Source organism: Verruconis gallopava, assembly GCF_000836295.1.
Source record: "Verruconis gallopava strain CBS 43764 unplaced genomic scaffold supercont1.15, whole genome shotgun sequence".
NCBI lineage: Eukaryota > Fungi > Ascomycota > Dothideomycetes > Venturiales > Sympoventuriaceae > Verruconis > Verruconis gallopava.
The window spans coordinates 489,831-502,075 of record NW_015622151.1 but is presented as its reverse complement, the minus strand read 5'-3'; the positions used below and the strand labels follow the sequence as shown (position 1 = coordinate 502,075).

At 58.3% G+C, this 12,245-nt stretch overlaps 4 protein-coding genes across 4 annotated transcripts; 2 read left to right on the top strand and 2 right to left on the bottom strand.

Moving 5' to 3' along the window:
- Positions 1–85: 85 nt before the first annotated feature.
- Positions 86–1,029, top strand: PV09_05147 (uncharacterized protein). The gene is made up of 3 exons (XM_016358616.1): positions 86–194; positions 246–319; positions 418–1,029. The coding sequence occupies exons 1-3, from the start codon at positions 156–158 to the stop codon at positions 773–775; spliced, it is 471 nt and encodes a 156-aa protein (XP_016213717.1). The 5' UTR covers positions 86–155; the 3' UTR covers positions 776–1,029.
- Positions 1,030–1,078: 49 nt separating this feature from the next.
- PV09_05146 (uncharacterized protein) lies at positions 1,079–5,973 on the bottom strand. The gene is made up of 2 exons (XM_016358615.1): positions 1,888–5,973; positions 1,079–1,813 (listed from the first exon to the last, which is right to left on the bottom strand). The coding sequence occupies exons 1-2, from the start codon at positions 3,897–3,899 to the stop codon at positions 1,672–1,674; spliced, it is 2,154 nt and encodes a 717-aa protein (XP_016213716.1). The 5' UTR covers positions 3,900–5,973; the 3' UTR covers positions 1,079–1,671.
- Positions 5,593–9,066, top strand: PV09_05145 (uncharacterized protein). The gene has a single exon (XM_016358614.1). It carries the CDS (start codon positions 6,205–6,207, stop codon positions 8,014–8,016), a length of 1,812 nt encoding a protein of 603 aa, XP_016213715.1. The 5' UTR covers positions 5,593–6,204; the 3' UTR covers positions 8,017–9,066.
- Positions 9,007–11,923, bottom strand: PV09_05144 (acetoacetate-CoA ligase). The gene is made up of 3 exons (XM_016358613.1): positions 11,502–11,923; positions 9,732–11,443; positions 9,007–9,556 (listed from the first exon to the last, which is right to left on the bottom strand). The coding sequence occupies exons 1-3, from the start codon at positions 11,736–11,738 to the stop codon at positions 9,445–9,447; spliced, it is 2,061 nt and encodes a 686-aa protein (XP_016213714.1). The 5' UTR covers positions 11,739–11,923; the 3' UTR covers positions 9,007–9,444.
- Positions 11,924–12,245: the final 322 nt, after the last annotated feature.

Below are 12,245 nucleotides of genomic sequence, written 5' to 3'. Positions count from 1 at the left end.
GCGACGTACGGCGCAGAGGCGGCCAATTACCCAACCAGGGGAGGGGGTCGCGGAGAGGGCCGTAAGGCTACAACCCACGTGAGCGCGTCACCCTGCCTCAAGACGATCTTTCAGAAAAGTTGTGAGAGCATCGCCAAGCACATCTTCGACCAAACATGCCATTGAGGGCGTTGCGGACGATCGCCAAGTCGCAGGTAGGATGAATGCTAAGCAGCATCGATGCCGCAGCTGACGGAGCATCGCAGAATGGCGTCGGCGCCCACATCATCCAATGCAAGAAGCTTGACTTCCACTACTGCGACCACGGGGGCTCCTCCAAGTACGAAGCACTTCCCTCCCTCCCTTGCTCCTTACCTCTCCCCTATCTAGAATGGCTGCGTTGAAGAAGCAGGTAGCTAAGATGAAATACACAAACAGGGGCATGAAAGCCTTCCTCACCCACCAACTGCCGGCCTTCGCGCGTGCCAACGCCTCCATTGAAATGGCCGTCTCGCCCCGGCCGAACCACCACCCCGTCATCCGAGGCCACTACACGAACGGCGCCGTGAAGGCGATATGCGTCAGGTCGCTGGAGCCGGACCAGGTGAGGCTGATGGCGGAGCGGCTGCGGGACACGTGCGGCGAGCCCTGGAAGAGGGTCGTCAAGCCGGTGAAGAGCGTCAACGAGAGCGTCAGAGGCGTGTGGAGCGGCGTGCACGGGTCGGGCATTGTCGTGGGGGACGACGGGTCCTGGACGACGAAGAAGAAGACCAAGGGCAGCCCGACCCAGGTTTGAAGGATCGCTCTTTGATGGTCCGGGAGAAAAGCGAGGGCCGCGCCATATTGGGATTGTAATATTAAAATTAAAGAGAGAGAGAGAGAGAGAGAGAGAGCAAAAGAGAGAAAGAGAGCATTGCTTGGAGTTCAATGGGCATCCGCGTCACGGAATTCGGGATTCTGGATCTAGTCTCGACTGTAACATAAAAGCGTGGGAGAGATGGTCAAGTCATGTACGTTGCAACACACAAACACACACCTATGAACCATGAAGCGCAGAGCCGACGTCCCCCCCCCCCCCCCCCCCCCCCCCCCCCCCTAGGTCGACGCGGTGCGTTTTTCTTTTCGCACGTCTACATGTGCCTCGTGCTTGTATCCGCGATCCGAGCAACCGAAGCATCGAGCGCTCCGCCTCGCATGGAAGGCGTGGCCGAATCTGTTCCCTCACCATGATATGCTTCTCCTCGTTGCGCGACGATGACTAAGTTTCGCGAGAACGACGGAGCCTGGAACTAGGTACGCTGATTTCAAAGGGAGGTCGCGAATCGGACCACAGGCTAGCTATCAAGTTCCAACACCTTCCCGCTGGTCCACATCGCCTGATACGTTCGAAGCCCTTCGTCCACTGGCGTCTCTCGCAAGTAGCAAATGACAACCGTACCCAAACCTCTACCGTAGATCTGGACACAAGTTATCGTCAAAAATTCTTTAAAACGCTGAACATCCGACAAGTCTTGTGCATGGACGTCTTCTCTAAACACGTCTAGTAATGCCCTTCTGCTCACAAATGCCAAAAAAAAGTAAAAAACTACCACGTTCTAATCCAATCGTGTCCCAAAAAAGGGAGGGGTATCACAAGCATGAAACATGCAAAGGGCCACATCTGGCCACCACCATCGCCCATGACGGCATCTCTCACCTCGGGTTCGTGTTCGTCCTCTGCGTCGTCGTTCCAATTGTGTTCGTCCTCCTCAGTTTCTCGTTACGGGCCTTCTTCTGCCGGAAGATCCAAGCCTTCTGCAGCTGCCTCTTCGCGAAGCGTATCCAGATGGGGCCCCTGTCAAGATCATCAGCATCGGCGCTCGCATCGATGTAAACAAAAACCAGGAACCAAATGGATGGGAAACTCACGTCAAGACAACCATAGTTACGGCCATCACAGGCAAGGCGATCATCCAGAAGAAGGCGTCACTGTGCTTGATTGCTTCAAAGTGCTCGAAGTTCTGTCCAAAGTAGCCGGTCAGGAAGGTGAGCGGTAGGAAGAAGATGGTGACCGCAGTCAGCATTTTCATCGTCTCGTTCTGGAAAGCGCCCATTTGGTTATACAGCAGGTCGATCAGGTCGCTGGCCGTGCGACGCATATTGTCCAGATGGCTGGACATGGAAATGATGTGGTCCTCGACGTCACCAAAGTACGTGACCGCCGTCTCGGAGATGTTCACGGTCTTGACACGTGTCACAGAGCGCGTTACGCCTGGGCGAGCGGGATTGTTGGTCACGTCGTGATGCTCTCTTTCGCGCAGTGCCTTGTCGCGAGCCGCGGAGCGTTGATGATCTCGAATGGCTGAGATTATGACGCTAATGGGAGCCAGGTTGGCGCGGAGGAGGCTCAGCTCTGAGGCGACGATGTAGAGCCTGCGAGAGTGAGCCATCTCAGGGTCGGTGAGCACGTCGACCTCCAGCTCCGAGATGATGTCTTCGTACGCGGCCACGACCGGGATGGCCAGATCCACGATCGCGTCGATGACGGCCTGAACCATCATGCTTGCGTCGCTGCTCGTACGGAGAATCGTGTTGGGCGAGTTTAGACGCCTAAGGATAGGGCCCTCGATGTCGTCTGCCGAGTGCTCAAAGAAGGAGATGACGGTGTTGTTGGCCGTCAGGAAGATCGCAACCTTCTCCACGGAGACGGCGAGGTTCTTCTGCGTGAGCATCGAGTTACGTTCCATGTACAGCATGCGCTCAAAGTTCTGGCCGGGCTTGTTGCGCTGCAGTGTGCGATACGATTCATGATTCTGGTACGGCCTGCCGGAGGCCGATACTGCGCTGGGGCGCGGTCCGTCAGCATTGTATCCACTCGCGCCCAGCTCGCCTTTGCCTTGAAGCTTTTCGTTCTGCAGCCCCAAGATCGGATCGTCTCGCCTGGTGAACATTCGTCTGAACGTGGACCGGCGCCCAGCCTGCTCCGCTTTCCTCACATCCTGATCTAGGGGCTTGACCTTGATAAGCTTCTGCAGCGTCATGAAGATGAACGCGTGGTCCGCGTACCAATCGACCTTTGTGCGTCCGCGGATGCTGAGCATGTCCTCGATGGCGAGGCCGTGCAGCTTGTACTCTGCCTGCAACATGGTGATGACGTCGTAGCTGAGCCTGTTCACGTTGATCCAGCGCGCCTTGTACGGCTCCTGGGACGGCTGGTCCTTCAGGAAGGCGGCGAGACCCTCGTTGTCCAGCTCAAACTTTGAAACGTGATCCTCGAACAGGTCGACAACGGTGATCTGGCACTCCTGCAGAATGTGGCTGAAGCGAGACTCGGGCTCCTTGCTGGTGTCGATGCCTGGCTCCGCGCCGGGCTCCTCCCAGACGGGCTCGTGGTCCCGCATGGGCAAGTCATAGGTGCCAGAGTACCGCCTCACGGTGTCATGCCGAGTGATGCGCCGTTCGACGATGTCGTCGCTGTTGATGCTGCTGGTGGACGCAAGACTGTGAGCGCGCGCACGGCTGTTGAAGCCGGTGGCCATGCCGGTGACGCTGGTGGGGGCGAGCGTGTTGTACCGTCTCGGACCTGGAGCAGCAGCATTCTGCTCGAGATCGACGTTGGGACGGGCGGAGGGAGCGTCGGTGGCAGAGCGTGTGCGCGTCGCTTGGAAGTCGCGAATCACAGGGTCTGCCATCTTGCGCGCTGTAGACATGCGGCGGCGGCCGAAGACGGGAAGGACACTGGATGCTACTGTCGTCAACTCTGGGATGCAGCATAGCAAGCCAATGCTGGGCAACGAGGGCGATGAGGATGGTGGCCCGGACGAGTGAGGTTGGACGGTCACCAGCTTGCGGACGAGGATTCTCGATGCGCACGCGGCTGAAACGCTGGACTGCCCAATTGGCCTGGAGCACGCAACGCGAGCGACTGTACACAGCAACATCCAACCGTGAACGGACGCCTATCCCGTAGGCATACCTATTGCGCAACACGACTGTGAGCAGACGTGGCCACGATCGCTGATTCCTCGGAGTGGATGGGGGAGGGGAAGCAAATTGGGCGTGAGGATGGGGTCGACTTGGCGCGCAGTCCCCCACGTCCCAAGCGTCTTTGACGGGCATGGGCACGTCAAACACCCGTTGCTGGCGAGGCGCAATGTGGCAAGACGATACTTGCAGACTTCTGCCAACGCTTCCCGCCGTCGAATCGACATGACGGGAGACAGGTACATGCGTCAGTTCAGGAACGGACGGCGTGGAGGTGAATCAGCTTCCACGGCGGGGGCCGTCATGAGATCTATTGGGCACTGATCATCGCACAGCAGTTTTCAGCAGCCGCAAAAGCAGAAGCAGCACGGCAAGCAGGCAAAGCTGTGAAGGGCCTGATGCAAGCGTTGGTCCAGGAGCAAGGACAGCGCGGGTTTGTGCGTAAGGTTAAGCGCCGAGGCGAGCGAATGGTTGGACGTGAGCGGCCTCCAGCGGAAGCCCAGACGCGCCGCCATTGGCGACGGCCGTTTGAGACGCAGAGGAGGGGGAGGGGAGAGACGTTGCGGAAGCCAGAAGCAGCGAGAGGCGACAAGGGAATGGGAGTTGGGGTTGTGTGTGTCTGTGTGTGTGTGTGTGTGCGTGGATGTGTGCGACAGCACGGAGAGTGGATGCGTGAGTACGTGTATGCGCATGGTGTGTGAGTTTGCGTGGTTGTTCTGTTGCCCTCGGCGTGCCAGCGGCGCCATCGTCACTGTTGCTGCTGCTTCCGACAGGTGGTGAGGAGAGACGTGCAACGGGCGACTCCGCCAGGGCGGGCATTGGCATGGCTGATGCAGCCCGTCGTTTCGATGTCGGCCGCATAGCAAAGGCCGCTCGATTGGGCAATGCGGGCAGCGAGCGTCGCGATGAGAGCGGGCGCATCAAACCGCAGCCGGACGCGGTTGCCAGCCAATCACGCCCGGGACTGTGTGGTGTTGGGCGCGCAGACGGACTGTGTGCAGCGCAGACGGGACCGGGTGCAGCGCAGGCGGACGCGAGGAGAGTCAAGTCAGCGCTCGACCCGCGCTGGGTGGAACGACGGGCTGCGTCGCAGAACTCTCCTGGCCGTGTCTGCAGCTGCGGCGGCGTCTGTGCCTGTGTCTGTCTGTCTCTGTCTCTGTATCTGCCCGCGGGTGTGCCCGCTCGTGTGTGCGTCGTTCGTGGCCTGGCCGCGTCGTGTCTGTCGTCTCTCCCTGTCGCTCTCGCTCTTTCGTCTTCTTCGCCTTTGGCCGCCTCCTCGGCCGTCCCTCCTGCGCCAGGACGCCTGTCGAAGCAGCTTCCACTTGCGTCTCTCGGCAGACTTTACTCTCGTCAAGCCGCTTGTCTCGCGGCAGCTCTCAATTCCACCCGCCTTACACCAGCAGCGTAGCGCAGACATCAACAGCATCATCAGCAACAGCAGCCATCAGCCGTATCTCCCACGCAGCATCCTATCCGGCGCACATTTCCTCTCCTCCGCCAGCAACACCAACACGCATGGCCTCTGGTTGACGGCTTCAGCTCGCTCGGCTGGCTGGGCAGCCTGCATTTGCCTGGACACGCACCAAGAACGACCGAAGAGCCACTTTTCTCGCCAGCACCCTTGCTCGCATCCGACCAGCCAGCGCCGGCCTCCACTGCTGGCGCCCCCGAGCCCGCTCAGACGCTCCCTCTCGACTCTCTTGCCCAACCCTCCAACCACTTGCTCCGACCGACTCCTGAGCTTCGTCTCTGCTTCTTCTCCTCCTTCGCCCTCCTCCATTCCTGCATCGTCTCGTGTACTGTCCGGGCCGAGTCGTCGTCGCCTGCTCATTGCCTGCCGCAGCCACACGCACCTTTGACGCCGTCCCCGGGCCTGCGTTCGGAGACGAGCCTGCGTTTGTTCCTGTCAAGGCTCGACTGCTTTTTCTCCCCTCTTCTCGCCTCTGCCACCCCCCATCCTCTCCGCCGTCGTCCTCCAACGTCCGCCACGCCCTCACCTCGTCTGCGCCCACCTTTGTTCCACCTTTGCCGACCGTCGTTCGCTGTCGGTTTGGCCATTTCACCCGCCCGCCGGCCCGCTTGGGACCTCGTGTTCCCGCCGTTGCGTGATCGTGCGGTCGCCTCGGCGTGATTGCTAATTCGCATCCTCCCAAAACCTCCCTTTCGCCATCCGATCCCGTCCTGCTTTTTCACCCCCCTTCACATATTCGCATCCACGTCCTCCGAGCGGACGATTGGAGCCGCACATCTGCCCCGTCCACCATGAGGGAGCTCAACTTCAGCATACCCAACGCCAACAAGGCGTCCGTGGGCATCACAACCGCCCTGTACGACCGCCGCGCCCTCGACTGCACCTCCACCTTGCCGCTTATCAATTCGCTCAACAACCTCGCCTACCTGATCACCTCGTCGGCGCGCATCAGAGACATCCTGACGGTCGATGGCGGCGTGGAGAGGCTGGTGTGCATCCTCAAGGAGGGCCGCAGCACAAAGGACATGATGGAGTGCTGGAAGTGGAACTTGGCATTCCAATGCGTCGTCAACATTGGCGTTCGAGGCTCGGAGAACGTCAGAACCCGCCTCGTTGAGGCGGACATAGTCCCCGTCATCGCTACGATACTGGACAACTACGTCAAAGTCATTGACAAGTGCCGTGAGAAGGCCGACGCTGAGTTCAAGCGCAACGCGAAGCAGTATGGCTCCTCGTCGAAGCATTACCATAAGGCAAATGATCTGTTGCTATCGGGCCATGGCTTCGATCGCATCAGACGACAGGCGCCGCCGCCCATCGAAATCCCGTCTCCCATGCGAGACCCTTCTGCCGAACAGCCGCTGCCGCCGGCTTTCTCGCTGAGTTCGCCTCCTGAACGAACCACCTTCTCCGGTGTGCAGTCACAAAACCGAGGCACCGCTGAGGCCAGGACACCACACTTCCCTTCGTCCAGTCATGCGCGGCCCACCATCCCACAGCCACTTGCGACCTCCATCCCTAGAATGGACGACAGACCAGACTCGTTCGGCCTGCGACCCGTGCGAGACGCCGACAGACTGCCCTCGATGATGCCTCTCCCTGCCGACAACTCATCCCGCCCCGAGTCGCCCACCACGCCCAGCGCACCCGCAAACCCTCCCAGCGACGCGTTGCCTCTGTTCCGACGTGCTGTAGGCCGACGACCGCCCGCACGACACCAGGCGTCCATGTCCCAAGATTCGGACGAAATTCCCGAGGAAACGGACGGCGCCATGAATGACAGCAGCGAGGAGCCTGTCGTTGGCATCCAGAGTGACATTGCCATGCAAGACGTGGATGCCCAGACCATCATCGAAGGCGACTCGCCCGTGCGGCTGGATCCACGTCCTACGGGGCCACCAGAAGTAGACGCCTTCGACCTCGCCCGCTCCGCCATCGAGGGAAGCATAAGCAACGGGAGGCCCGCGACCGTGCAACCCGCTCCAAACATCACCATCTCACCCATCGCAACGTTAACCCAGCTGCCACAGCCGCAGCAGCCAATACAGCTGAACCCGTACGCTCGTTTCGCACACGAGCGGAGCGCGAGCTCAGGTCTGATCACGAGCATGCCTCGCGACGAGGACGTGCTCATGTGCCTGCAGCTTCTGGCTTACGTGTCCAAGTACTGCAACCTGCGCTCCTACTTTCAGAAGTCACACCTTGTCCCCCGGCTCAAGATTTCGACGGCGGAGCTGAACATGTTTGACGCCGATGCCGGTGCAGCGTCCCAGCCGAAGCCAGAGAAGGACGAAAGGGAAGAGGAAGAATATCTCCAACCTGACACGTTCAACATCTTCCCCCTCGTGGAGAAGTTCACGGTGCGCCATCACACAACAGACATGCAGTACTGGGCCGGGGTCGTGATGCGCAATCTGTGCCGCAAAGACGACTCCCGTGGCGGTATCAGGCAGTGCGCGTACTATGACTGTGGAAAGTGGGAAGAGTACACGCGTCAATTTGCGAAATGCCGACGCTGCCGACGCACCAAGTATTGCAGCAAGGAATGCCAGAAGAGCGCGTGGGTATACCACCGACATTGGTGCGTTCCGGTTCAGCAGTGATCGACGGCTCCCCGCACAATCTTGATGGAGCTTTTGCAAATGACATGGGAAACGACGTGAACACCTTGGCGACATGTGGCTTTTGTTGTGGTTTTGTCTTACAGCGGGGCGCATACACAGAATTTGCAAGTCAACCTTTCTCTTTAAGGGAGGGGGGCTGAAACCCGTGACGCCGCAGTATTCGCATGTCTGACGCCTGACGAGAGTGCTGAACAAACGAGCGAAAGCGACCTCAAGACGCGAAAAAGAATATCTACGCACAACCTTCCAAGTGTCTGTAATCATGCATTGAGAGTTTCATGATTCCCTCACACCACCACCATTTCCCTCCTCCCCTCCCCCCAACTTAATACCTTTCCTTGGGAGCATTTCCAGGTCCGGCGTTTTGTTTTTTCCTTACTCCATTTCTTCAGCGCTCTTCGCATTCTAGGCGCCGAATTTTGGTTTCGCCTTTCCCTTCCTCATGTTATTCAGTCTCATTCTTGGGACGTGCAAACATATGAAACGGAGTTTTGGACGATTTCGGGAAAAGGCGGGTTAATGCCGACGGTCAACTGCTTTTATTTTGGTTGTTACTAAAGAGCTTATGTTCTCCTTTCCATCTGACAGTAAACCGGCACCACAAGAGACAAGCGGTCCGAGGCACGCGAAAAAAAAGAAAAAGGCACCACGGCCACGATGCCCTCTTGCTTTCATGACTTCTCGACCAGCGTCGCCGAGAGGCTACTCGAGAACATGGAAGCGAGAGACCTCTGTTTTTGTTTGGGCCATGAGGAGACCCACGAAATATAGAAAGAGCGAGATTGAGATTGATGTGGATGAATGTCGTTTGGAATACCCCCTATTAGCGTGCTTTTTTGTTCGCCAACCACATGGCGGATGGATTTGGAGGGACAAGAGGAGAATTTCTAGCTGTGCCTGGGTTGTTGTGAGATGTGTGTGATGTTGATAGAATGAGAGAGAGAGAGAGAAATGAAATGTCCGTTTACTGATCCATCAAGAATGGTCGTGTTCGCTCTTGAATCTCATTTCCATTTCTAGCGGTCTATTTGCGCCTAGCGTACGTGAGTGTACAGTGTCGGCTCACCTATGCCCCCTTGGACACAGAAACGATATCATAATATTTGACGTGTTTCCTCTCTACTTGACCCATGACGCCGTGCCCGTTGGCAGTCCCCCCCCCTTTTTTTTTGGGTTCTTAAAGCTGTCGTGGATTCCAGGCGCACACACGCACGCATATGTACGCAAATACACCGAATCACAAATGGACACGTGAACATTCTATTTCTGCTCCTTCCCTTCTCCCTCCATTTCCTCGTCGCCCTTCTGTTTCGTCTGCTTCACAAGGGGAACGGGCCGGTTCCGAGGCGCAAGGTGTGCGAACGAGGGCAGTCGACGTGCGGGACGGCGAGAGACGTCTTGCGGCCTCTAGTGCGCGGCGGCCCATTCCTTGTACCAGTCCAGACAGTGCGCGTTCGACACGGACGCGCCGGTCTTGACTTTCAGGCCGCAGAGGATCTGCTTGACGGCGGTTTCGACCCTGGCGAGCGACGCGGTCAGCGATGGGCTGAATGGCATGTGCGCACGTGGAGAGCGCGGCGGGCTTGAGAACAGGCGTGGGACCACGAATGGGGCTGACGGAGGGTGGAAAAGGGGAGGAGAAAGACGGCGAGGGGGGTAGCGGGGACGAGGAAACGAAGAGTTAGGAAACTTACTTCTTGCCGTTGCTCGTCACCGGGATCTCGGGGCATGCGTCGACGATGCCCGGGACGTGACGGGCGCTCAGCTCCTTGCGCACTGTGGCCTTGACCTTGTCGACCAGCTCGGCGTCGAATCGCTTTCCATCTTCCATTTTGAGGAAGAGCACGACCGTCTCGTCCGTGTCCGTCTCTCTGCGCCTGCCCACGCACAGCGCGTCGGCGACGTCCTCCGGGAAGTGCTTCAACACGACGTTGTAGATCTCCGCGCTGCCGAAGCGCACGCCTTGCGGCTTGAGCACGCCGTCGCTGCGGCCCAGCATGACGAGGCCCAGCGTGGCCGGGTTGAAGCGCACAAAGTCTCCGTGGTGCCACACGCCCTCAAAGTGCTCGAAGTAGCTGGCCCTGTACTTGGTCTCGCCCGTCGCGCCCCAGAACGTGACCGGCTGGCTGGGGAACGGCTTCACGCACACGAGGTCGCCCTCCTCGCCCGTCATGGTGATGTTCTTGCCCTCCGGCGACCACGCCTGGATCGCCATGCCGAGTCCGGGCTTTTGGATCTCGCCCACGTAGACGGGCGAAAGGGGTGACGGTGCGCCGAACAGCGAGATGATGTCGGTGCCTCCCGTTATCGAGCCTAGATTGAGCGTGGGAGGGAAGGCCCGGTAAACGTATTGGAAGGTCGACGGGGCGAGCGGCGAACCGGTCGAGTAGATCGCCTCCAGAGTCTTGAGCGAAAGCGTGGACCGCGGCGTCACGTTCTTTTGCTCCAGCACCGAGAGGTACTTCGCCGAAGTCCCGAAGTGCGTGATGCCATACTCCTCGATCAGACGAGGCATCGCCATGTCGTCCGCCATCGACTGACCTGCTGAGTCACGGTACCGGAACGGCGAGCCGTCGTACAGCACCAGCGTCGCTCCGCTGGCTAGGCCGGAGACAAGCCAGTGCCACATCATCCACGTGCACGTCGTAAAGTAGAACAGGCGCGAGCCAGGCTTTATCGAGCAGTGCAAAGCGTGCTCCTTTTTGTGCTGAATCAGCGTGCCAATCGCGCCGTGAACGATGCACTTTGGCGCCCCCGTCGTCCCACTGCTGTACAATATGTACACAGGATGATCGGGTGGGAGCTGCGAGAATTGCAGTTTGGGCTCCCAGGTGCACAGCGCGACAAACTGCTCGTAACTGTAAACATTCTTGCACGCTGTACGAACGTCGGAGAGATCCAGGCTCGCTTGTGGCACCGTTTGGAAGACGGTGACGGCAGCTAGAGAGGGCAACTTGGCACAGAGTTCAGCGACTTTGGGCAGAACCGGATGGGCTTTGCCATTGTAGAAGGAGGCATTGTCGGTGAATAGCAGAACTGGTGCGATCTGCTCAAGCCTCTCGTACACCGCGTGCACGCCAGTGTCTGGGCTGACGGCCGTCCAGATGGCACCTAAAGCCGTCGTGGCAAGCATGGCGACAAGAGCGTTGGTATGGTTTGCCACGTAGCCAGCGACGCGGTCGTTCTCGCGAACGCCGACAGCCATCATGGCAGCCTGGCAGTCTCGTACGCGGTCCCGCAGTTCTCTCCATGTCACAATTTCCCGCGACGTCTCCGTAGCTGCAATGACGGCAAGATCGCTGTCCGCAACGGAGGCGGCTGGGAAGAGCAAGTTCTCCGCGAAGTTCAGCCTTGCTCCAGAAAACCATGACGGTCTAGGAAACATGGGCGCAGCCTCATCCACCACCTACTACTGTTGAGCTGGCTGATCACGCCTTTGTTCAGGGGATAAGAAGACCTGTTACCTTGTCGAATGGCTTCGATGCTCTGACGCCAGTAAAGCTCCACACCTCGCCCCAGAATTTCCCGATATTGTCTACGCTCCATCGGTACAGCTCGTCGTACGTGCTAAGGTGCAGGCCGTATTTTTTATTCACATCCTGCATAAATGCATACATAGGCGTGCTCCTCGGGTCGTTGTGCTCCCAAAGCTTTTGCGTCTGCGGAGCGCCGATGCCATTGCTTGCACTTCCCAGGGCCATCAGAAACCCAAGCTCTTCGAACAAACAATAATTTGCGCTATGGGACACTCGAATCCGGGCATTCAATTCCGTGTTGTGCTGATATCCTCGCGGTAGCAACAAACGTGTAATCCCGACATGTGCAAATTTGGGAGGGGAGTGCAACTCCTTCCCAAATAGGAAAACATGGCAAGTTTTTTTTTTCCCCAAGTTTGCCGCAACGGATGAGTTTACGGGAATTATTCGTCGTGCGGAATCTTGGCCGGTTACCACTCGGGACCTTTCACGACTACATGCAACTTGCTTATCGCCGGAAAGACCAAAAACTCAACGCATTTTAAAGACTGAAAAGTGGGTCTTCGACAAAGCAATTGATTGCCTACTGCTCCAAGCTGGCGGTGAGAAGGCCCGGTGGCCAGCTACTTCAATGCTGGCCCAATGATCTCCACACGACCACTGTTTCGACCTGACGTAGGAACCTTTCCGAGAATAATCGGACAGCATTTGCGTCGGTGATAAGATAGACGT

Bases quoted from the DNA above. Each gene is read 5' to 3' on its own strand.
- PV09_05145 (XM_016358614.1), top strand. From the start codon at position 6,205: ATGAGGGAGCTCAACTTCAGCATACCCAACGCCAACAAGGCGTCCGTG.
- PV09_05144 (XM_016358613.1), bottom strand. From the start codon at position 11,738: ATGGCCCTGGGAAGTGCAAGCAATGGCATCGGCGCTCCGCAGACGCAA. The intron at 11,444-11,501 runs GTAACAGGTCTT...CAACAGTAGTAG, and splicing joins CATCGAAGCCATTCGACAAG to GTGGTGGATGAGGCTGCGCC. The intron at 9,557-9,731 runs GTAAGTTTCCTA...GTCGCTCGCCAG, and splicing joins GTGACGAGCAACGGCAAGAA to GGTCGAAACCGCCGTCAAGC.
- PV09_05146 (XM_016358615.1), bottom strand. From the start codon at position 3,899: ATGTTGCTGTGTACAGTCGCTCGCGTTGCGTGCTCCAGGCCAATTGGG. The intron at 1,814-1,887 runs GTGAGTTTCCCA...TGATCTTGACAG, and splicing joins GTAACTATGGTTGTCTTGAC to GGGCCCCATCTGGATACGCT.
- PV09_05147 (XM_016358616.1), top strand. From the start codon at position 156: ATGCCATTGAGGGCGTTGCGGACGATCGCCAAGTCGCAG. The intron at 195-245 runs GTAGGATGAATG...GGAGCATCGCAG, and splicing joins GGACGATCGCCAAGTCGCAG to AATGGCGTCGGCGCCCACAT. The intron at 320-417 runs GTACGAAGCACT...ATACACAAACAG, and splicing joins GACCACGGGGGCTCCTCCAA to GGGCATGAAAGCCTTCCTCA.